The 23,388-nt window shown below is 42.5% G+C and overlaps 1 protein-coding gene across 2 annotated transcripts in view; it reads right to left on the reverse strand.

Annotated features, from left to right (window-relative positions):
* Positions 1 to 23,388, reverse strand: part of SPOCK1 (SPARC (osteonectin), cwcv and kazal like domains proteoglycan 1) — a 562,067-nt gene that overhangs the window by 139,911 nt on the left and 398,768 nt on the right. For both annotated transcript variants that reach the window (XM_037801466.1, XM_037801465.1), the window contains one exon: positions 16,348 to 16,474. In XM_037801466.1, the coding sequence (XP_037657394.1) occupies positions 16,348 to 16,474 (127 nt within the window). The remainder of the gene's footprint in view (positions 1 to 16,347; positions 16,475 to 23,388) is intronic.

Consider the following 23,388-nt stretch of genomic DNA (forward strand, 5'->3'; position numbering starts at 1 on the left):
GATTGGCATCAAAAGAGAGAAGCATGAAAACAAATGTGGGTAATTGGAAGACTGTGCTAATCCCTGGATGCACTCTATAGGTCTCTTTTAAAAAACTTTTTGAACAGTTTTACTGAAGTATAATTGACATATAATCAACTACTTATTTAAAACATATGCAATTTGACAAGGTTTGATAAGTATCTTTTCATATATGTATCTTAAAATATATAAATCCTTATATGTATTATTTGGAAATATATAAATATAATATATACATATTTGTGAAACTATCATCATAATATCCAACATCCCTAAGTTTCCTCATGCTCCTTGAAACCCTTCCCTTCTACTTCTCTCCATCCTTCACTCCCACTTCCCAGACAACTACTGACCTGTGTCACTATAGATTAATTTGCAGTTTCTAAAGTATTTTTAATCAATGGACTCAAACAATATGAACAATTTTTTAGCTGGGTTCTTTAAAAGAGCACAAATATTTTAATATTCATTCATGTTGCACAAATCAATAGCTCATTCCTTTTAACTGCTGAGTAGTATCCTATTGTTTGGATATATCATGTTTGTTTATTTATCACTTGTTGACAGACATTTGGATAGTTTCAACTTTGGGGCCATTAAAAATAATGTTGCCATGATCATTGTTTGCAAGTCTTTCTGCACACCTATACTTTCATTTCTTTTTGGTAAACATCTAGAAGTGGAATGGCTGGATCATATAGTTGTTTTTAAGAAATTTCCAAACTGTTTTCCAAAGTGGTTAGACCATTTGACATTCCCACCAAGAGTATGTGAAAGTTCCAATTCTTCCACATCTTTTTCAAAACTTGGTATGAATATCTTTAAGTAATTCTACTATCTCATTGTGGTTTTAATTAGCATTTCCCCAATGACAAATGATATTGAACATCATTTTTATACTTATTTATCATCCACACATCTTCTTTGATGAAGTCTCTGTTCAAATCTTTTGCCTGTTTTGCCTGCTTTTTTTTTTTTTTTTTTTTTTTTAAATCAAGTTGTTTGTTTACTTATTATTGAGTTGAGAGAGTTCTTTATATATTCTGGGCACGAGTCCTTTATCAGATATTTTATTTGCAAATATTTACTCCTTGGCTGTGACTTTTTTTTTTCTTTCATTCTCTTAACAGTGTCTTTCAAAGAGCAGAACTGAAAAAAGTATCAATTTATTATTTTACAAATCATACTTCTGGCATGGTATATAAGAAATCTTTGCCTAACCTAAGGTCACAACGATTTTCTCTTATGCTTTTTTCCTAGAAGTTTCATAGTTTTAGGTTTACATTTAGGTCTGTGATCTATATATAGATATATATATATATATTTTTTTTATTAAATTCAGTTTTATTGAAATACATTCACACACCATACAATCATCCATGGTATACAATCCACTGTCCACAGTACGATAACATAGTTATGCGTTCATCACCACAATCTATCTCTGAATATAATCTATATATTTTTATACTTTCACATATTTATCATTTTTATTTTTCCTCTATAAGGTTCCTATGAATATATATTCCTCCCTTCGTCCTTTCTACTAACATTTATTTTATATACTGCAACATTATGGTTACAGGATTAACAGCAGATAGTTTCTGCCCTCAAGGAGCTTACTCATGTATTTATCTGAATGTTTATTTATTAGATTACATGCCATGATCTCAGTTCAACAATTTTCAAGATTTTGCCACATTTACTTTATCTCACCCTTTCTTTTTCTCTTTGCTGAAGTATTTCAAAGCAACCCTCCTATATTCTTCATAATACAGCTCTAAAAATCATGCATGTTTTTCTTACCTACTTACAATGTGCTAACACATCTAATTCCCAGTCCATAATCAATTTTCCTTGAGTCAAAAACATCTTTTTTTAAAAATTTGGTCAGTTTGTTTCCATTCAGGTCCAACCAACCAACAACATTTAGTAGTTACGTCTCAGGTCCCTTTCATCTAGCACATATTCACTCCACCTTTTTCCATGCAGAAACAGGGTCCATTGTATGGTCCCCTAAATACCTCACATTCTGGATTTGTCTCTTTACTTCTGTGTGGCCTCATTTAATGCATTGTTCTACCCCCGAACATCCTGTTCACGGAAGTTAGTGCTTTTAGGCTTGATTAGATTTAGGTTCAACTCCTTTTGGTGAGAATACTTCATGTACCTACGAAGCACACATATTGCACGCTTCCTCCTGCCTGGCATCAGAGGACAAACGCTGCCAAGGTGCCCACCTGAGTGACCCCAAGATTCAGCAGTGGGCTCAGGTGGCAACCACCTGATCCTTCCACTGCGAAGTTCTACATCAACCTTTCGTCTAACGGTTTCATCTGTCGGTGATTATTGCCTATATCAATTATATCATTAGGAACTGAAAATGGTGATTTTCTTATTCTGTCATTCCTTCTGTATTTATTCACTATAATACCTCTATAAAGAATTTTCCCTTATTGAATTCCCTTAGTGGTTTGTACAGATGGAATGGATATATGTTTAATTACTTCCTTTTAATTGTCAAATTTAGAATAAGGAGCTGGAGCCCTAGTTTTTTTCCCATGATGAAGAAGCTTGCATGCATGTTTTCTTCAATAAAATGTTCTTTTGACAATTCTATTTTTCATTTCTAGAAGTTTCAAAATAATCTGGTAATTTTTGGTAGTATGTAATTCATTGCTTAAGTTTTAAATTCTTTTTTAAATTTAAGCATTTTGAACATTTGAACTATTTTATATTCTGTACCTGAAAAATCCATCTCCCAAATTCTTCGGAGCCTAATTCTGCTGTTTATTATTTATGCTGCCACTTGCTTGTGGTGACTCATTTCCTTCTATGCTTTAAAGAATTATGAGTCATGTTTGGCAGGGTTTTGAGGGGATCCTGTGAAGCTTCAGTTGAGGGTTCAGCTCCCCAGATAGAATTTGCATTTGCTTTTTCCAGGCACCCTGGAAGGCACCCATCCAGGACCACTTTCAGTTTATCAGTTTCAGATTTCCCAAACCATACAAACACTATACAAATGAATCCCATACCCAGGCTGAAATTCACATAACATGCCACAGGATAGCTGAGAAAGTGCTACCTGCTCTGATCGGTTTGTGTCTGTGCCCTCTATAAATCTTTAAATATGTTGTATCTCACCCTTGCTCTACCTGTGTGACTGCAGGCTCACTGTTACAGTTTCATAGGTGAATATTTTTTCGTCTCTAACCAGATCCCATGCTGAGATTGACAAATACTGGTGCCGTCTCAATATGCCAGCAGGTGTTTTGTTTTTTTGTTTTAAATCAAGCCCTTAAATTCTGGATGAATACCCTGAGGGTCTTTATGTGTGCATCCAGGGGTGTCTCAGCTCCAACTTCCTACTTGTGACTTAAGGCATTGTCTCCAGTCCTCAAGCAGCTGTTACACCTAAGCCTCTTTAGATCGGCTAACCCACCTCCAGTAGTCAGTATCCATTCTGGTTTTCAGCTACTTTTTTGTCTCCACTACCCTACCTTCCACCCACCAGGAATGTCCCTTACTTCTTACAAGCTCACCTATTTAAAAGGATGTTTATCAAATTGCTAGGAATTTTGTTCATACAGATTTCAGGATATCTACTCTATCATACTGCTGGAAATAAACAAACAGGTACAGATAATTTCAATGCCATGGAATGAACGTTCCAGCAGAGGTAATAGTTGGTGCTATGGGAGTTCAGAGGAAAGCAATGTCTAAACTAAGCATGAAGGGATCAAGGAGACTTCACCGAGGAGACGGTGCTCAGGATGGGCCTTAAAGTAAAAGTCCTAGGAATACAGTTACTCTTTTTTTGGTGAGGTGGATGTGGGTAAGGGAGGCTCAGTCCATTCTACCCCATCCTAGGGCATCAAACTGCAAAACAATTGTTGGGGATTGTATCATGCCCTCCACGAAAGGCATGTTCAGGTCTTGGGGGTGTGAGCCCATTTTTAAATAGGGTTTGAAGATGTTATTAGGTAGAGTGTACCCAAACTGGATGCGGGTGGGCCTTAGTCCAATATGGCTGAAGTCTTTATAAGCAAAGGAAATTGGACATGGGAGGAGAAGCCACGGGGAGCAGCCAGAAGCTGGAATTCAACAGAACCTAGAAGGGAAGAAGAAGTTGCTGCCATGTGCATTGCCACGTGACAGAAAAGCCAAGGAACTCCAAGATTGCCAGCTAGCCAGAAAGTACCTACCCTGCAAGGAAGCAAGCCTTCTAGTCTGTGATACTGAGAGCCAATAAATCCCTGTTGCTAAGTCAAATGCCATTTGTTTTAACATCCAGGACACTAAGACAAGATGATGTATCCTCCTTAAACTACCTCTATCTGTTCTTTCTTTGGTGCCAGTGAATTGGGTGGTACGTTGGTTTGCTATAAAGAGGTGCCAGTAGCTAGTCCAGAGAGCTTACATCAGGGCATGGTGGAAGACAAAATGAAAAATATACTGTCTTTTGCCCAGAATCGTATTTGGGATTTTCCTCCTGCAGTAATCTATAATATTATCTTTTAGTCTCTCCCCCAGGAAAGCAGAAAGCAAATAAACCAACTGATCAATCCAGTCAGGGTTCCTGGGATCATGTAGCACCCTAGTTTCGTCTCTGGCCACCATCACACGGCCTGTCTCTGGGGAGGTTTGGATTTCAAAGCAGGTTTCAGTGCCTTTGCATGAGACCTTGGGAAAAGTTGTCCTTTCAGCAACAGGGTTTTCCCCATATCTGAGCACCTCGCTGGACAGACCCCAGCAGCTCAGGAACCACTGTTGCCGAGAAAACGAGGCATTTCTATTCCATGCATGGTATATAAATACTCCAAAATGTTTCATTTTTTTTAAAAAGGGGGGTAGGAACCCTTGCTTTGGTGAAAGTGAGAGCATCCTTAGTCATTCCCCTTGATATGCAGTTATGGTGGCAATTCACGGTAAATTCTAACTCAACTAATATTCCCTCACGTCCAAGTCCTAGCCCCAGGCTTAGAAAATGAGATGAGCTTCTCTGCACGTTACCCATTTCTGGTGCTGAAGAAATGTTCTCTTGGAAAATGTTATGAAGAGGTCTGTATTCATTTCAGCAGTATGTCAACGGGGAGTATTTTGTTTGCTTCTTATAAAGAAAAACAAAAGCAACATGATTATGAACTTAATTAAAGTTGTTTGTAATGATTTAATTAGATTTATAGCACTGTGCATATTCATTCTGGCCAGGGACCTTTCTATCTTTTAAAGGACTCATAGGCAGAGATCTCATATGCTTTGCAATTTTACCTAATCCCTAATTTCATCTCTTGATGAGGTAAGGATGAGCATCCTCATGTTCAGGTAATTGCTTTATCAAATGGCTTAATTGTGCATTCAACAGAACTGACAACAAGAAAGGTTATTCTTCCTGATGTGTTTTTAACAAAAGTGCTAACTAATTACAAAGCTTTCCACTCAGGGCATTGGAGAAGAAATGCAAACCTATTCTTCAAATCTTGGCTAAATGCATGTTTGCATCTACAACACAGAAATAAGTGGTAAAATAATTAGTTGAATCGCTTCCTTCTGCTCTAACTTCAGGAATAATCTGCATGTTGAAGCAGTCTCTGTAAATTCTGCGGATGCATTGTCACCATGGACAGTGTTTGAACATCTGTGCTTTTTTAAAAATGTCACAATAACCATTTTGCCTGAAATTTTATCCTCGGGAGCCAAAAGGACTGTGTTACTGTGGCATGTTCTAAGAAAAAATAAATGCTCAGTAGAACAGAGGACAGATGTGCCCCATGATCAGGATGAAGTATTAAAGCATTAGGCCAAATGGTTTAAAAGAATTCTGAATTCTAATGACACTGGATATCCTTTATTTTAGATGAACTTTAACTAGAAAATGAATATATCAGGTATAAAGACATGTTTTTATACGCCCCTTTCTAACACAGCCCTCTATGCCCGCCATTCCTAAAAACCCAGCATGCATTATTACAGTCTTATTGACTCAAACTAATGCCACTTAGCTGAAGCCTTTAATATATTTACTACATATATTTACTATTTAAAAAGATGATTGTGTGGTATGTGACTTTTTAAATTGTGCTCATCCAGACTGCACAGTTGCCCTGCCTCTTCCTTGGCAAAAAAAATCTTACCCTTATCACAGTGAATGGTAGGAGTGGAGAGCGTCATGTGACTGGTGTAGGCCAATCACAGAACAACATTGGTCTGGACACAGTATTTGCCTAAGGGATGAACACGTGATTCAAAAAGAGCCAAGGAGAATCCTTCTTTGGGATTGAAACGCAGTCACTGGTGAAAGGAGGGTTCCTCTTGCCTTTCCTCAAGAGTTTCTAAGGCTGGGAACAAGTGAACCGTGGGCTGTCAAAATCCATATTCCCTGCTGGGTGGAGAAAGTCTATTTGCAGAATGAAGTCAGAGACAAGCAAAGATGAGAGACAAAAGGAAATGGAGTGTCATCAATGCTGACTTTCTTCTTCTACCTCTGAGGTCTGGCTACACCAGGATGCTTTTTCAGCCTTGTATGCCAATAAAGTCTCTCCTTTGATTGCAGCTAAGTCTGAGTCATGTTTCCATCACTTAAAATCAAAAGCATCCTGATGATACAGCTGGTATTTTACATTACTTTTCAGATGGCTTTTTACTCATGGAAGTAAAGACTGTAATTCTAGAGTCAACATCAGAGCTGAAATATCTGCTCTGCTACTTTCTAGCTGTTGACCGTGGAAAAGTTTTATACCCTCAGTTTTCTCATCTTTAATTTGGAACTTCATAGGTTTATTCTGAGAAGTAAATGAAGTAATACAGGAAAAGGCACTTAGCACAATGCCATATAGTGCTTAATCATGTTCAGTAATAACATACTGTTGTGATTCTTTTATTATTGTTGTTGTTGAAGATATTACTGCAGCAGATTAGCTAGCCAAGCCCAGAATTTATAGTGTCTTTCCCTTAATAATGTGCTCTCAAATTTTAGCTGGGCACATAGCTGCCAGAAATAGAAACTACATTTCCCAGCTTACTTTGCAGTTTGGTATAGACATGTGATGAAGATCTGTCCAATAGGATATGAACAGAAGCATCACATGTGACTTCTGGTTTGTGCCTCCTTTTCTTTCCTCCTTCCTGCTGGCTGGGATGCAGCAGCCATCTTGCACCCAGAGGCAGATGTTCAACTCCAATCGTTGAGAATGACAAGACATCAACCCAAAAGGATCCTGGGTCCTTGACAGTATAGAGCCACTATATCAGTAAAGAGCCACTATATCAAGATGCTTACCTTTGGAATATTTACACAGGGAGAAATAAAACGTGCTCCTATCTGTTTCATTTGGGGTTCTGTTGCAGCAGCCAGAACTTATATCCTAACTAATACATGATTAATATTTCTAATATTATTTACACATGCTCCTCCCAACAACCTGGTGAAGGAGAAAAGGGAATGAAAACAAGCTCTTGGAGGCTAAATCATCATCTACAGTAATATGGTTGGTAATAACAAAATCAGGACAAGAGCCCTATTTAAACTGATAATTGATGTCTGCATATCACACATACTAGGCTCTCATTAACAAATGTATTGGTTACTCCAAACTGTGGAAAGGAGATTGAAAATGAATAAGACCTGAGAAGAAAGGCAAAATTGGGGTATCTGTGGTGGGGGATTTGTCCCCTCACCTCAAACTGCTTAATTTGCAAAGCAAAACTGCATATAGTTAGTTCGATGCCACAGAGTATTTCTCCAAAGTCATAAAACCTCTATTACTGTTTTTTCCTAAGCAACAGAAAACCAAAATAATGAAATGTGGTGCCTGAAACCCTCGTCAGACCACTGGTATCCACTGTGGTCTATCTGTATCTTTTCTTCCTCTCCTACCTGAGAGCACCACGTGGGCAGGATCAGGATTTTTACTTCTTGTCTCCCCACAGTGCTGCACAGAAGGGAGCATCCTTTGGCCGGCCTAATTGCTGCTGCTACTCTCATTTTTGGTGCCATTATGTCTGCCGTTGTGCTCCGGCCTGCTGATGCACAAAATGTGCTAATGCCAGCCTCCCACCTTCAGTTTCCAATAATTTTATTTTTTGCTTAGTCAGAAGCAAGTCTCTCACCAATGAGCCATTTGTAAGTGAAGATAATTCTCACCCCACAGGTCTGGTGAAGGCAGAGCTATCCAAAAATATCCTAGAAAACAATGAAAGCCTCAACTCTGCCTAAGAGCAAAGATGAGTAGCCACACATAAAACCCTCCACGCCTGTCACTGTCACAGGATCATGAAAGTCTGTGGGAGATGGAGACAACACACTGAGCTTGAAGCCATCTTGGGAAGTCCTAACATCCACACTCTGAATTTGCTTTAACCCTCAGAACAGCCTGTTCCCAGGAAATGCTGGCCAACAGAGACTCTATTTGCCAAGAACTTCAAACATGACCTTTACTTGGTAGCAACTGTTGGAAACTATTAAGATGACTCTGAAAATTATATAATCTGGAGTGACAGCATGCTGAAAGAAATGTCAGCCCTGTAAAGCAAGCTCTCTTACTACCCCTCCCTCACGTGTGCACACTCAGAGAACAGAAGAGAAACATTTTCTTTCATGGAGGTTCTTAATTCTGCATCTCTCTTCTGCATCTAGACATAAATGAGCCATTTGCTAATTGTTTAACAGTGATTAAGGAAGTAAACATTTGGGGTGGTGGTGTTTGAGAGCAGACGGGTTTTGCCTGCTTGTTTTCCAATTACCAACAAGCAAGCTGACGCCAGAGAACACAGCCAGCTATCTGGGGGTCCTAAATATACTCGGAGGACCCTCTCATCAGAGGTCAGGCTGAGCACCCTGGCTTCCTGTTGGAAAGTGAGCAGTCATAGCCCTAACATCTGAGCTTTGAGCCGGTGGGAGCAGCTTGAGAGAATTCAACAAAGTCCTGTGAAAGGCAGCCTGGCAATGGCATACCTGCCAGAGCCAAGCCAGGTTAGAGAGCAGCAGGGACTCCTCCCCTGAGAATCCAGGACCCTGGTACTCCAGATCGCCTCACATTTTCCAAAATGGCAATCTCACCCACAGAGAGAAAACCTGAGAAAATCTACCTGAAGCCTCGGCTGGCTGGAGAGTCTAGTCAGCAGCATCCATCACCCTCTTCTTATAGACAGCATTAAAAGTTGGCAGGAGGATTTGCAAGTCCAGATAAGATGAGGATGGTAAAGAAGTCCTGCTGAATGTAGAGCTAAAATGACTTTCTAATTGAATTTCGGTCACTAAGACCAGCCTTGACTACTACTTTTTTTTTTTTAAATCCAATTTTATTGAGATGTATTCACACACCATATAATCTATCCAAAGTGTTCTATCAATGGCTCACAGTATCATCATATAGTTGTGCATTCATCACCACAACCAATTTTAGAACATTTTTATTACTCCAAAAAAGAAAAAAGAATAAAAATAAAAAAAGAACACCAAAACATCCCATACCCTTTATCACCACTAGTATTTATATATTTTTTTTGTCTTTATTACTTATCTGCCCATACACTGGATCCAGGGAGTGTCAGTCACAAGGTTTTCACAATCACATGGTCACACCATAAAAGCTGTATAGTTAACAATCATCAAGAATCACAGCTAATATTGAAAAGTTCAACAGTTTCAGGTATTTCCTTCCAGTTATTCGCCTACACTAGAAACTAAAAAGGAATATCTATACATGCACAAGAATAACCTCCAGAACGACCTCTAGACTCTGAAATCTCTTAGCCACTTAAACTATTTTGTTTCATTTCATTTCCCCCTTTTGGTCAAGAAGGCTTTCTCAATCCCATGATGCTGGGTCCAGGCTCATCCCTGGGAGTCGTGTCCCATGTAGATGGGAGGGTAGTGAGTTTATTTACAGAGTTGGCTGAGAGAGAGAGGCAACAAAAAAGGTTCTCTGGGGGTGACTCTTAGGCACAGTTATAAGTAAGCTTAGCTTCACCATTGGAGAGAGAAGTTTCATAAGGGCAGCCCCTAGATTGAGGACTTCAGCCATGACTTCTTAATGCCTCTTTAGATAGTTTTCTATCCATTTCTGCACCCACCATACAAACCCAAGCCTTACTCATGCTGTGCCCAGATGGCTCCTGTAGGCTCCTCAGTCACACTCTGCCTCCATTCCAGCCCTGACCCTGCAGCTAGTGTTAAGTCAGTTCAAAAATATAAACCTTCAATAAGCTGCCTGACGATCTTAGGGCAAAGTCAACCTCCTTCAGATGGTCTTTGAGGCCCTGCAAGATGTGGCTGCTGGTTATTTTTCTAGCCTCATTTCATTACCCTCCACCCCATCCTACACTATATGTGACCCAGCCACAGCGACATTGTCACCAGTTCCTTCTGAGTGCCATGCTTTCATTTATCTCTTCAATCCTCTCTTCCCCACTCTTACTCTGACTGACTCCTTTCAGGTGTAAGATCTCAACTGAACCATCATCTCCTCTAAAAGACTACTTACACCTCTGAAATGATTGAGATGGGCTTGCTCCGTGCTCCTTCAGCACCCCAAATGCCCCTTATCTAAATACCTAATCTAATGAAAGGAGGTTGCTTTTCAATTTGTCTACCTTCCTTGTAAGTTCCACAAAAACTAGAGCTTTGTCTATCTTGTCCTTTGCCATAGTCCCAGTTATCTAGCACAGTGAATGGCACAGGGTAAGAACTCAATAAATATTTATTGGATCCCTGGGCAGTACTAGTTCAGTTTTCCTGGCCAGGAGAAGGCAACGTAATGGGCAACTAATAAATGACTAGACGATCCTTATTGCCCAGAAGCAGCGTCCAGGAGGAGGATCTATAACGGACTCTTAAACCAGCTGCCACACTGGTCTTCAAACGGTCAATTCCCCAGGTATCCTTCTGTTCCTTATCTTTTATAGAATATGTTTTATAGAGTCTCAATAATCACTTACGGCCATGCAACATCTTATATCCCTTCATCTCAAGGCTTTGCACGTCCTTGTTCACTTTATCTTTGAACCTGGGGGAGTCACAGATCTCTGAGTGGTGTCTCAGGTGCCAAGGCGCTGGAAAAGACCTGCTCTAAATAGAGGCTCCTAAGTACATACCCCAGTTCTAAGAGCCTCAGCCTATTCTGGGCCAGAAGCAGAAGGAAAGCTTATATAAGGGGATGCTGAGGACCAACACTCAGAACTGAGAATGGAACTGATGCTCAGGCTCCTTCCTCCTCTGCTCGTGACAATGTTCCCCACAGTCTCCACTCTATTCGGGGAGAGGCAAACAATTCACCCGGAGTACAGAGATTATTTATTACAGGGTGTGAGGTTTCCTGATGATGACAGGACTAGGGCTACTATATGTTTGTCAAAATTATATGGGTTTTTTTTTTTATGAGTTTGACTTATGACATCAAATCACACCCTGTTATACATCCATCATGGTCTTATCTGTCCTTTTTTCCTGATGTCAGTGACCCAAAAAAGGCCATAACTCTAGGGCATGGGAAGTCATTTGTTCAGTAATTCACTCTTGCATTTTTATTAATTGAGCATCTGCTGGTGGTCCTCAACAGCTTTGTCTGTGAGACTAATAAATCCTTTTGCAGCTCAATAAATAAGTGAGCATGTATTTGGGGAAAATAACAGAAAGATCCCAAGACTGAAACACCACCATTGGAAGTACACCTTGATGAATGCCACAAGGGGTTAGAATTGTCTTCTCCTTTAGAGGTCTTGAGTAATCAACACACAATTTCTGATTTGAGTCGTACTTGATTCATCTCTTTAGAAAAGAGAAAATTAAAATTTTCTGAAAGGTCACACAAGACAGAAGACTAGGAGACTGAGAACCAACACCCACACCGTATTTCAGTGTAAAACTGCCTCTCCCACCTCCCCTTCCCCTTTGTTTCAAATAGAAGTGGGTAGATCGCAGACATCCAGGCAGGAGACCATGGGTGTCTAACTCAGCCGCAGTCCTGATAGAAACCTTGAACAGGTTACTGGGTCTCTTTGGGCCTCAGTGTACCCTGGGTACAGAATGGGGAGAAGAATACTATGATTTCTGATAAGAAGGTTTAAGTCTTTTCTTTTGTTCAGAGTAAATTGAGGGGAAGAAAATGACAATAGGAAGGGTCTGGGGAGCCGAGGACTGAGTCAGGCTGGCTGCAGAAATTCAGGACACTTAAGGAACTGCTCCCAGGACAGCTGTGGGCAGGCCTTTGAGGCTCTGTCTGGAGGTGTCTGGAGATCCCTCCTCTCCTGAGGAACCAGGAGTCTTTGCAAATGAATCTTCCAAGTCCTCATCCTGCCTCTTAAACAAGCTGTTTGCCAGCACCTATAAGCAGACAACTTTCCCCCACACAGATTGCAAATTCTATTAGTCAGGCTGCAGGAGGCCTTGACTGTAGGCATTTCCAGAGACAGCCCCTGGACAACTGATAGCATTTTGAGCCACACTGACACAACAAGTTACCACTGCTCCTTGCAGCTCTGGGGGTCACAGGGAGCTGGCATTTTAAGCTCTTTTTGCAAATGAGAGACAGAGGCAAGAGGGCATGTTTTTGGTGGGGTTTGATGTGCAATGTGCTATTTGCCCAAACAGCCCTGATCACTCACTGCCATTTCATGGCTTGTCTCCAGTTTTGGGCCTGGGGACCACACAGTTCACTCCAAAGCTGGAGGGAATAATTTGAAAAGCACAAACTGGATCTTCACAAAGAGAGAATTATTTCAAGAAGCCTCTAACTCTTCCTGCAGAGCTGCAGGCTGGGTGTTTAGCTAAGCAACTGGCCCAAGGTAGGGAAGCTTTATTTTTCTCAGACACTAAGCTCTCTCCATCCCATTCACTCAGAACCAAGATGGGTTACACAAACTGGCATCTCCCTGTCCCTTCTCAGCTGGAGTCCTTGGTGGCTCTTCTCTTGATGACAGCTCCTGAGAGCCCACTGTGCTCCATGTGCCATGCCTGGTAAAGGCAGTGATGTGTGTGTCTCCACCCCTGGGATCTACTTTCACAAGAAGTGGCCCATAAGTTGAAATTCCCCTGACAATCTCCTCCCTTTCCACCTCTGCCTAACTGTCAACTTCTTAGACCATTCCTGACATCCTCCCGGTCTCAGTTTCCTAGGGATGTTCTAACAAAGTACCACAGGCTGCGTGTCTTAAAACAACAGAAGTTTATTGACTCACAGCTCTGGAGGCTGGAAGTCTAACACCAAGGCCATGTTTCCCCTGAAACCTTTAGGGGAGAATCCTGCCTTGCTTCTTCCAGCTTCTGGTGCTCTGCCAGCAGTCCATGATCTTCTCTGCCTTGGCTATCACGTGCTCCCTGTGTCTGTCAGTGTCCAAATTTCCTCTTCTTATAAGGACACCAGCCACACTGCTCATGGCCTCATTTAACTTGCCTAATCACATCTGTAATGACCCTATTTCCAAATAAGTTTACAGTCCTCGGTACTGGGGATTAGGCACTGAGCATATCTCTTAGAGCACACGATTCACCCCATAACGTCCCCTCTCCCCACTCATCTCTATGCCTCTCCCCTCCTTGTTACAGCTACATGGCCATCCTCTCAGTCCATCAAACGCACCCTGCCTGAGAAACTTGGTCTGTACTATTTTCTCCATCTGGAAACTTCTATCCCTCCACTCTGGGCCTTCTGGGCCTTCATCTCAGTTAACTGTTATCTCCTCCGAGAAGCCTTCCATCACACTTCCCTCACACCTCTCTCTGCCATTCTCTCTCCCAGGACCATTCCTATTCTCCTTGTAGTACTCACCAACATTTGGAATTACATATTTATTTCTTTGGCTACTTAACTATTTTGCCTCCCCTTCTAGACTGCAACCTCCCAATGAGCAGGAATGGTGTCTGTCTGTCTTGCTATCCACAGCCCTCCCTAGGTTTTTCACAGTGCCTAAAACAACCGGGTACTCAATAAGTAGTTTTGAACGAGCAAAGAAATGGATGAATGATCCTCTCTATGCTAAGTAATTATGGGGTGAGAAAGGACAGATTCTGGTCATCTTGTTAGTAACAATAAAGAGAGCGAGCTTAGTCCTAGCAGCAGAGGAAAGCTATCGAAGCCTTTTAAGCAGGAGAAGCACATGAGCAGACTTTTACTACAGAAATATCCCCCCTCTGTCTCGTGGAAATGGATTCTGGAGGTAGGTAAAGGGGCAGACTGGAGGCGAGGAGACATATGAGGAGGTGCCTCTGACACTGGAGGTCCCTGCTTCTCACAGCATGCTCCATGGACCAGCAGCACGGGCAGTACCTGGGAGCTTGTCAGAAATGCAGAACCTCAGGTCCCACTCAGACCTGCTATATCAGAACCTGCATTTTCACAGGCTCTCCAGCTGATACAGATGCACGTTAAAGTTGGAGAAGCTCCGTTCTAGGTGAAGGACAATGAGGACCTGATCTGCCTTTGGGAGATGGGGAATAGGAATGATTCATCAGTGTCCCCTATAAACCCACTATTCCAGAAATGTTTAGGGCGTTGGAAAGGAGCCCAATTACTACAATTTTTCTCAAACCATGATTCAATTATGGATCAGGGAGAGGAAGAAGAGGGGGAAGAGTAGGTAGAGCTGAGCAAAGGTGGGCTGGGGGGCTATTTAGCCAGGATGTACCAGCTATGAATTTGAGCAGAGAAGTTCTAATTCACAGGGAAAGGTCTAGAGTTGGGGAAATAAGGATTACTAACTCTGGGCATGAAGAAGAGCAAACTTTTTTTATTCCTACTATATTATACTATACTATAAGATTCCCTAGCACCTAGTACACTGCCTAGCACATAGAAGGGGCTCAAAAAATACTAGTGGAATAAATGAAGGAACTAGTTAAGCAATGGTTATGCTACAGAGGACCTGAAGCAGATTACGTGCATCTGAATACAAGCCAGACATACCTTCTGGCTTCCAGTTTTGTTAGACACGTGTGGAAATCTGGGAGGAGGCAACTGCTTTCTCTGAATGAACATATTTGACCTGTGCAACAAAAAACCACCTGAAAAAGCCTCTGCAGGCAGCAGGCAGTGAGGATCCTCCCAGGCCTGTGGAATCGCAGTGCTGTGAGGGTCAGGACAACGGGGGGATCACAGGAGCTGTCAACTGTCAGTGCAGCAGGAGAGGGACAGAGAGGGAACCCCAGCAGAAAGGCCCGAGCTCCTGAGCCCAGAGAACTGCCAGCCAGCAAGGTAGTTGAGAAGTGACTGGGTGTCGCCTACAGCAATGCTTTTCAAATTCTAAACAGACTCCTTTCTGCAAGTGAAACCTTATCCAAAAAACCAAGATAGATTCAAGTGGCAAGGCTCTGCCTGGAGGAGATGAGAGGGACACAGCCTGCTCTCTCATCCCCACACCCCATTTCTTAGAGAAAACTACTGAGACACAATGCCAACCCCTTCACGTCTAGCACAGGGCCAGGCATCGAGCGGGTGCTTGATTTATACTATTGAAAAAGAAAGAAAAAACAAACTCTTGTCGATTCTGTGGTTTCCCTTTCTTCCATTCATTATCCCAGTGGTAAATGCACCCATTTCCAAACACAATGTATCCCAAGGGGGGAGTTTGAAGTTCCAAGGAAAAAAATCTCACCTCCTTTCTCCTTCTTGCACCCCAATCCCTGCCTCCCTGCTTGTCTAAATCCCATTTAAGCTTTAGAGCCCAGATAAAATACCCCCACTTTTGTGAAGCTTTTCACCATCTCTCCAATAAGTATAAACAGACCCATTTTATCCTTGGCTCTTCTTCTGTGAAACCATTTTCTTTTCATTGGTTTGAATCAAAACACCTGTTGCCATATTTGCCTCCCCCATGAGACCGTAAGTCCCTCAGGTTCCCCTGAGAAAGGAACAGCACCTGATGTACCCCTGTGAGCCCCAGACCTGGTACACTGCTGGGTCCATTCTACATAAACAGCACACATGGATTAAATGTCGGCTTACATCCTCCTCCTTTCCCTGTGTGTCCATGAAGTAGCACCCTGAGCCTGCTTGTTTGCTTTCCATCAGCCAAGCTGTAGTACTTGCAGCTTTTGAACAGCCTGCTACCTCACCTTCTCCAGAAAGCCCATCTAGATTAACTTCAGGGTCATGTGCCCACTCTCAGAATCATTTTCCCCTTAAAGTTTGACCAATTCAGTTACGTAGATTTATAATTTTTATTTTGCTTCTCTCTTTGGCCAGATCAGCACCCCTGAGTCTGCTCACGGGGCAGCTTCTCCAGCACCTGGAGCCCACCAAGCTTCACAGGCCTCAGTTTTGGCACAGAGACTTGTTGGAACAAGCAGACAAGGAGTTTTTGATGCCAAAAAAGACAACATAAAGGACTGACCTTGGATGTATAGGTGTGGCCGTCGGAGCCGCAGACCATGGCTGACTGGGCTGCAGGACAGGGCTTGCACTTGACCAAATTTGAAGCTCCAACCCAGTATTTGTGGGCCACATTCCCCTTCTTTTGCCTAAGGGTGAAAAAAAGAGGAGATCTGTTAGCAGAAGCCCCAGCCCCCACGAATCTTCCATCCAGGTCCCCAGCATCAAAGGCCAAAAAATAAAAGGCTGGTCAGACAGGCAGACGAATCTAGAGGGCCCTCAGTCAGCACTCCCATTTGCTCAAATTCATTGATGCAGGTGTGGGGAGACTTTGTTCCAGAAGCTTGGGTTCAGTCTACCAGATGAACTGAGGAAAACAATGTGGCCATTAAAAATGCTGAACATCACTTATCCACATGGAAAGACATTCACAGTGCATTATAAAAAACGACTGCATCTATGGGGCTCCATCAACTCCACCCCCAGTACTGGGTGTGGCTCCCAGAGCCTTGGACCCTTCTGGGGCTAAGGAGGCTGAAAGACAGCGTTCTGCGCGGGATGACACACAGACGGCTCAGCAAAACAGTTTAGATAGAAATGCATCTCCAAATACAACCAAATGACTTTATCACAGCTGTAGAAAACTATCTCTGGATACATTTTAAAACAATTTCAGCCCAGCTTCCAATTTCCCATTAGATAGAGGCTCTGAGGTGATATCATTTTCAACAGTTAAAATAATCAGAATTCCACTCTTTCACTCCAGCTTGAGTTTCCCCCGATCCTAACCTTTGTCATAATGATAAATGGCGCTATTAGGATGGCTTGTTGTCCATGGAAGGAACCCCATCACAGTACCATAAACCACTGAAATAAAGGCCTGCAGTTACTGACACCCTTCCGCTCTTAGTCAGAGCTGTTCTCCTAGCAAACACATGGAATGAGTCAAGCAGGGGGCTGAGTTCTGGATAGAGGACAAGCATCTCTGGGCTGCCCATCCATAAGCAATTATTGTGCCCTTGAAATGATTTGCACTGGTACTGCCTGGTGGTTAATGTTTGGTTGGGCTCTGGAGTCAGAAAACACAAGTTCAAATCTCAGCTCTACCACTGACTCACTTTGTGACCTTGGACAGGATATTTAACCTATATGTCTCAGTTTTCTCATCTGTAAAATGGAGAAAAAAATAGACCATACTTCAAAGGGATGTTATAAAGATTAAATGAGCTGGAGCATATAAAGTACTCAATATAGTGCCCAGAAAATAAGAAGCAATCAAAATGATAGCTGTGACTATAATTCTCATCTGCCCCAATGGATGCAGGTAAAGAAGATGAAATTAACATGACCAAAGAAATGTAGCTTCTTCATAAAGCCCTAGGATTGGACTGGCATTTAATTTCCCCAAAAGTACTCATGGGGACACAGGAAGGAAGGCTTTTCTACCGTTTTCAGGTGTGGAATAGATCTCTAGCCCTTCAGGAATTCTGATTTGGCATTGGAGGTAACCTACCCTCTTCCAAATGAAGGAAAGTGAGCAAGAAAAGGAGATGGAGCAAAGAGCCCCTGCCAATTTTGTTATCCTACCTCAAGCCTACACCAGCAATTTGGGGGAGGTAGAGAAAGGAGGAGGAAATGTTTTGGGAAAATACCTTTGTGGGTGATGTATGTCAGAGAGGATAACTGCGTACCCACAACCCAAACTTTGGGGCCATCAGAGATCCCCGGTCAACAGGCTATGGGGCTGACCCTGCTCTGACCAAAGAAACAGAGAAGAAAGTCTGATGAGGGCCCTTTGAGATCACCTAGCCCAATCTGCTCATTTTACGAATGGGGGTAAAGGGGAGGGAGAGGTTGAGGCTGAAAGAGAAGAGTCTGGCCCAAAGTCTCTCAAATGGTTAGCAGCTAGGTCCACGATGATACTCCCACATCTGCAGAGAAGGTGTGGGGCAGGGGCATGGGGGCATTAGTGCTCTTCTTCAGCCCATCTCATTTGCACCTGGATTACCAGCTTGAAAATTCTTTCTGGACACCCACGTGTCTGCCCTAGAGTGGGGTCCTCTCTCCAATGCCTCCTAGCCTCCATAGCAGCTGCCCACCTTGTCCTTGCCTCTCTGTCTAGGGGGAAAAAAAAATCTATCATTCGCATTTTTAAATCACAGGGACATGAGGTCTATTATCCTTTGCAAAACACACTTTAATCTTTCAAGGTTTGTTCTGGACTATCACCAAAGGGATGGTGCTGGGGGGTGGGAGGTTGGGGGTGGCTCCCGTGCAGCAGATGAGCAGGCTGTCGGCACAGGGTTAATCTTAGAGTCCATGATTCCTTCAGCAGAACACCTCACATTTATAATCATTCGCACAGCAGATTGTGTGACACTGATAATGAATCAGCAAGTGCAGGCAGAAGTTCTGGTGTCTGGTAGCCCCTCTCTGGGGTCAGTCCCCAAGTACATGGACACGGCTAAGGCAATTCTTTTTATGAGTTCCCAGAAAGGGGCTATAAAGTCCAAAGAGAGGGCTGCTTTGCTGGAGCAGATATAACCACATGAACCAATACTCCAGAGGATAAACGCCGAAGAAGCTTAGCCAGAGGCAGGGGAGGGAGGAGTGAGCACTAAGCCAACGGCTTTGAAGGACAGATGGAACCAGCCATCAAACACCAGTTCATGACAAGTCATCCCTGTTTCTGGACCGGAACTTCATCATTAAATTAAATTCACTACAGAGTGGCAGGCAGGTGCCTACTTTGAGTGGTCACTGTATCCCAATTGGATGGGTGGGTGGGTCCCTATGTACTTACCACTGCAGTGATAACTCAGCAGTTATTCACAGATTCACAGAATGTTGAAACGTAAAAAAACATGTTAAAACCAATCAGTCCAACAACTTCACTAAATAAGAGAGGAATTGGAGACACACAGGGAAAGTGACTTGTCTAATGTCACAAAGAAATATGGCAAAGTTACTTCATATGTGTTTGTCAAATTGAAGTTGTCCTGGAAATCACTGCTCTGCCCTGGGACCATTTTAATTTCCTATTTTTGCATCATTACCAGGTGTACTGGTTTGTATATATTTTGACCCCCAGAAAAGGCCATGTTCTTTGATGCAACCTTGTGGGGGTAGATTGATTAATCTTCTTGATTAGGGTATGACATCTTGACTGGATAATTTCCATGGAGGTGTTACCCTGCCCATTCAGGTTGGGTCTTGGTAGGTTCACTGGAGTCTTATAAAAGCTCACAAATAGAAGGACCTCAGCGCTGCAGCTGAGACAGACATTTGGAAGACGGCCATTGAAAGCAGACTTTCCTACTCCAGAGTTTGCTTGGAGAAACTAAGAGAACACCCCCAGACACCTAGAGGGAAACATCCTGGGAGAAAGCTATTTTGAAACACAACCTGGGATCAGCAGACACCAGCCACGTGCCTTCCCAGCTAACAGAGGTTTTCCGGATGCCAACGGCCTCTCTCCAGTGAAGGTACCCGACTGTTGACGCCTTACCTTGGACACTTTTATGGCCTTCAGACTGTAAGTTTGTAACCAAATAAACCCCCTTTATAAAAGCCAATCTATTTCTAATATTTTGCTTAATGGCTGCATTAGCAAACCAGAACACTGGGGCCAGGTTTTCTCAAACTCTTCTGAAACGTTGTCCCTGCAACCCGCTCCCCATGCCCCACAGAGCGGTATGCCCCCCACATCCAATGTCAAGTGGTCATGAGCTGTGCCCAGGTAGAGTCATCTTTGTCTTCTCCTAGGTTGCTGTGGGGGCTCTAGGTGCAAAAGCCAAGCCATTCTGAATTTCCCCAATTCTAATGAAACAAGCATACCTCTTAGATTGGAACAAACCTGGGGTTCCCTACCACATGACGACCGTAGTGGAAATGGCACCAAAATCTGTCTGCAGTCTCTGTACAGAGGCCAACTTATTTGGGAAATGAAGACATAGACTAGAAAATCCTACAAGGATGTACAAGCCCAAGGAGGTATAACTTACCTGGCTATTGTGTGTGTGTATGTTTCAATCTCCACAGTTCAGCACAAATCATAAAAAATAACCAACCCAGTTGAAGCAAGGGACTAAGTTCCCTAACTCATGAAATTTCAATTCTTGAGTCAATGAAGAGTGAAATCCGATGAAGGTGTCTTGATGGGATTGCTATGCCCAGTGTCAGACATTCATCAACTGAGGCAGCATGGCAATTTAGATTGGGAGGCAGGTCCTGCCAGCCTTGCCATCAGCTGCTAAGTTCTAACTGTATCCCAGCCTTGCTGGTATGAGGGGTGTCCACACTTCCTACCAGACTGACAGTACAGGACAGAAAACCCCCACCTACAATCACCCCCAGTGCAGAGAGGATGGTCAGCACATCATTGGTACTGGTATTTCTTATTCTCTTTTGCTTAAACTGTTTATTTTCAATTATTTTAATCCTACCAAAATTCCCAGCATTTATGTCTTTCAAGATAAGCAATGACACTTGAGTACAAATATGATCATGTGCTTCTCTGGCTTAAAACCTCCATCTTTTCCCAACTTCCTAGGGTACAATCTAAACCTTTAAATGGGTGTTAAGCCATCCTGGTTACCTTAACAGGTTCACTGTCCTCCCTGTTCCCCTTCCCAACACACACACACACACACACACACACACACACACACACTGACCACCACCACCGAGTTTTGTTCAACCTCCTTTACTTGTTAGCCAGAGTCCCAAGGGTCTTTGCACCTCTGTGCCATCATGTGGGCTTTTCCTTGATTTGATGCACCTTCATTCCCAACCCATATTTCTCTCTTCCAGCTTCCATTCCTCTCTGCCTAGTGAACTCCTAGGCTTTCTTCAAGGCCTAGCTCAAATATCACCTCCCCTAGGAAGTCTCCTGGGATTTCCCCTATAGGCAGTCAGGCTGTACTCCCACTCTATTGTGGCCCTGTGATCTCTTCTGCTCAGGCTCCCTGAGTAGTCTCCAGGAGAGCACCGTGACTCAACTCAATCATAATTTAAGAGTCTACTATGAAACCAGCAGGACATGAAGTACGTACAGGCTAAAAGCCTAGGAGCCCATCCTGGACACCTCCCTTTCCCAGCCCTTACCGCCTCCCCCATTGCTCAGTCCTGTCAACCCTACCTCCAGCACTATATCAGCCACTTACATGCCTGTTACATGTACAAAGCAAGTTCAAGTCTAGGTGCCTTTACAAATGCTTCCATCTGCATGGCAAATATCTCCTCCTTGTTCAAGCTTCACGTCAACGGCCTTCCATGAAGTCTTTCCTGACCCTGTAACTCTTACCTCAAGTAGAGTTAACCATGACATTGTTTGCTCTAACATTATACCTTGTTCAGACCCAATTGTGACATTTACTACAGTATAAAGCAGTTCTTTCTGTGTCTCTCTCCCCCATCATACTGGGCACTCCTCAATGGAGGTAACTGGGTCTTAATCATTTTTGTGCTTTTGATGCTTGGAAACATGGGTGACCCACAACAGGTTAGGTTTACTCAGCAAAATAAGTGCATTTATTAATTTGGATCTTTAGAACTTTTTCCTTATGTTTCGGGAAGTTTTTGACACTAAGTAGAAGACAAAAATAGCCTGTTGTTTTAAGTGGAAAGAATTCAAGAGATTTTCATTTTCAAAAATGCTAATTCAGGATTTTTTTTTTTTTTAGCAAAAACTTCTAGAGAATACTGAGAAGAGGGTGGAGAGGGTTCTCTTGCTCATTGGAGGGCTGAAGGATCCCCACACTTTAGAAGTCAGACTGTTTTCGAGGTTGGGTGAGGACCCGTGATGTAGTGTTTCCAAACTGCCAAGAGAAATTAATCTTCATGTTTCAGGAATGAGAAATCAGATTTCCCAGGAATTCTCAGGAGTTTCTGAAATAAGTTTTTCTGTGTCTGTCACAATGCTTTATTTATGTGTTTTTAAAAATAAGAAATAGTAAGTTTAGTAGTATTTACAAAGAAATGTAGCCTAGACTAGTGAAAATTCAAACACTGGAAACTGTCAGTGGATATTACTGGATAGTACTTAAATAACGTAACATTTGAATCTCCTAGCAAGTTAATAGAACCACACACCATCACGTGTTGATATTGCCAATTTAAAGACTCACTTTGAGTTGAAACTATTCCTTGGAACACCAGTCACAGGATTTCTATAAAATATATTCTACAAATAAATTTATCAATATTCACTTGACTTACAAGAATGATTTGCCATCGGCAGCTGACAAGACTATGGACACATTCTTATACCATGGCAACAGCAACGAACAAGACTGATCGGCCAGATTGTGACCACTTTTCTCTTACATGCTTCTGTCCCACTTCCTGGAAACGTCAACCTTAACCTTCAACTCCACTTGCTTCCTGCTCTTGTTTTCAACTTGACATCAATGAATTCCCTCGACCTTGACGACTAAGCTTTAATTCTCACAGGAGAAATATATTTTATCGTACTTAAACTGTTTTTTGACTGATTTTTATCAGAAGTCAGGACTTGGAAAAGCATCTAAATTTTCCAAGAAATTCCAGGAAGGAGTTCTTACGTGGAAACACTCCCCTGATGAGAGTGCTCTTCCTCAGTGCCAGGGAACCTGCCTGCTCCCCACTCGATACCCCTGCCCTCGCCAGCCAAGGCAAGCCTCGACTCCTCTACTTCCCCACAGTCAACACCGAGGGGTCTTTGATGACATCAGCAGTGACTCAGCATTTTACTCCACCAGGGGCAGAGTGGGGACATGGTCAGGGCCCACAGCAAGGGGATGGCACGACAGAGATTTTCTGAGCAAATTTTTTAAGCAATAAATACATGTACAGGTACAAATTTCCTGACACGAATCCCACTGTAAGAAACTCAAACAATCTGTGTTTAAAATATTTTAACTATAGGGTAGATGGAGGTAGTTGCTTATATAAATATATATATATATATATATATATATATATAGAGTGGAATTGCTAGCTTTTCTTCTTTCAGTTATTGAAGACGGGCCAGTCATTTTTCTTAACACACTGTGTATTCTACCATGTTTGCATAATTTTAGAT

Source organism: Choloepus didactylus, chromosome 13, assembly GCF_015220235.1.
Source record: "Choloepus didactylus isolate mChoDid1 chromosome 13, mChoDid1.pri, whole genome shotgun sequence".
Lineage (NCBI taxonomy): Eukaryota > Metazoa > Chordata > Mammalia > Pilosa > Megalonychidae > Choloepus > Choloepus didactylus.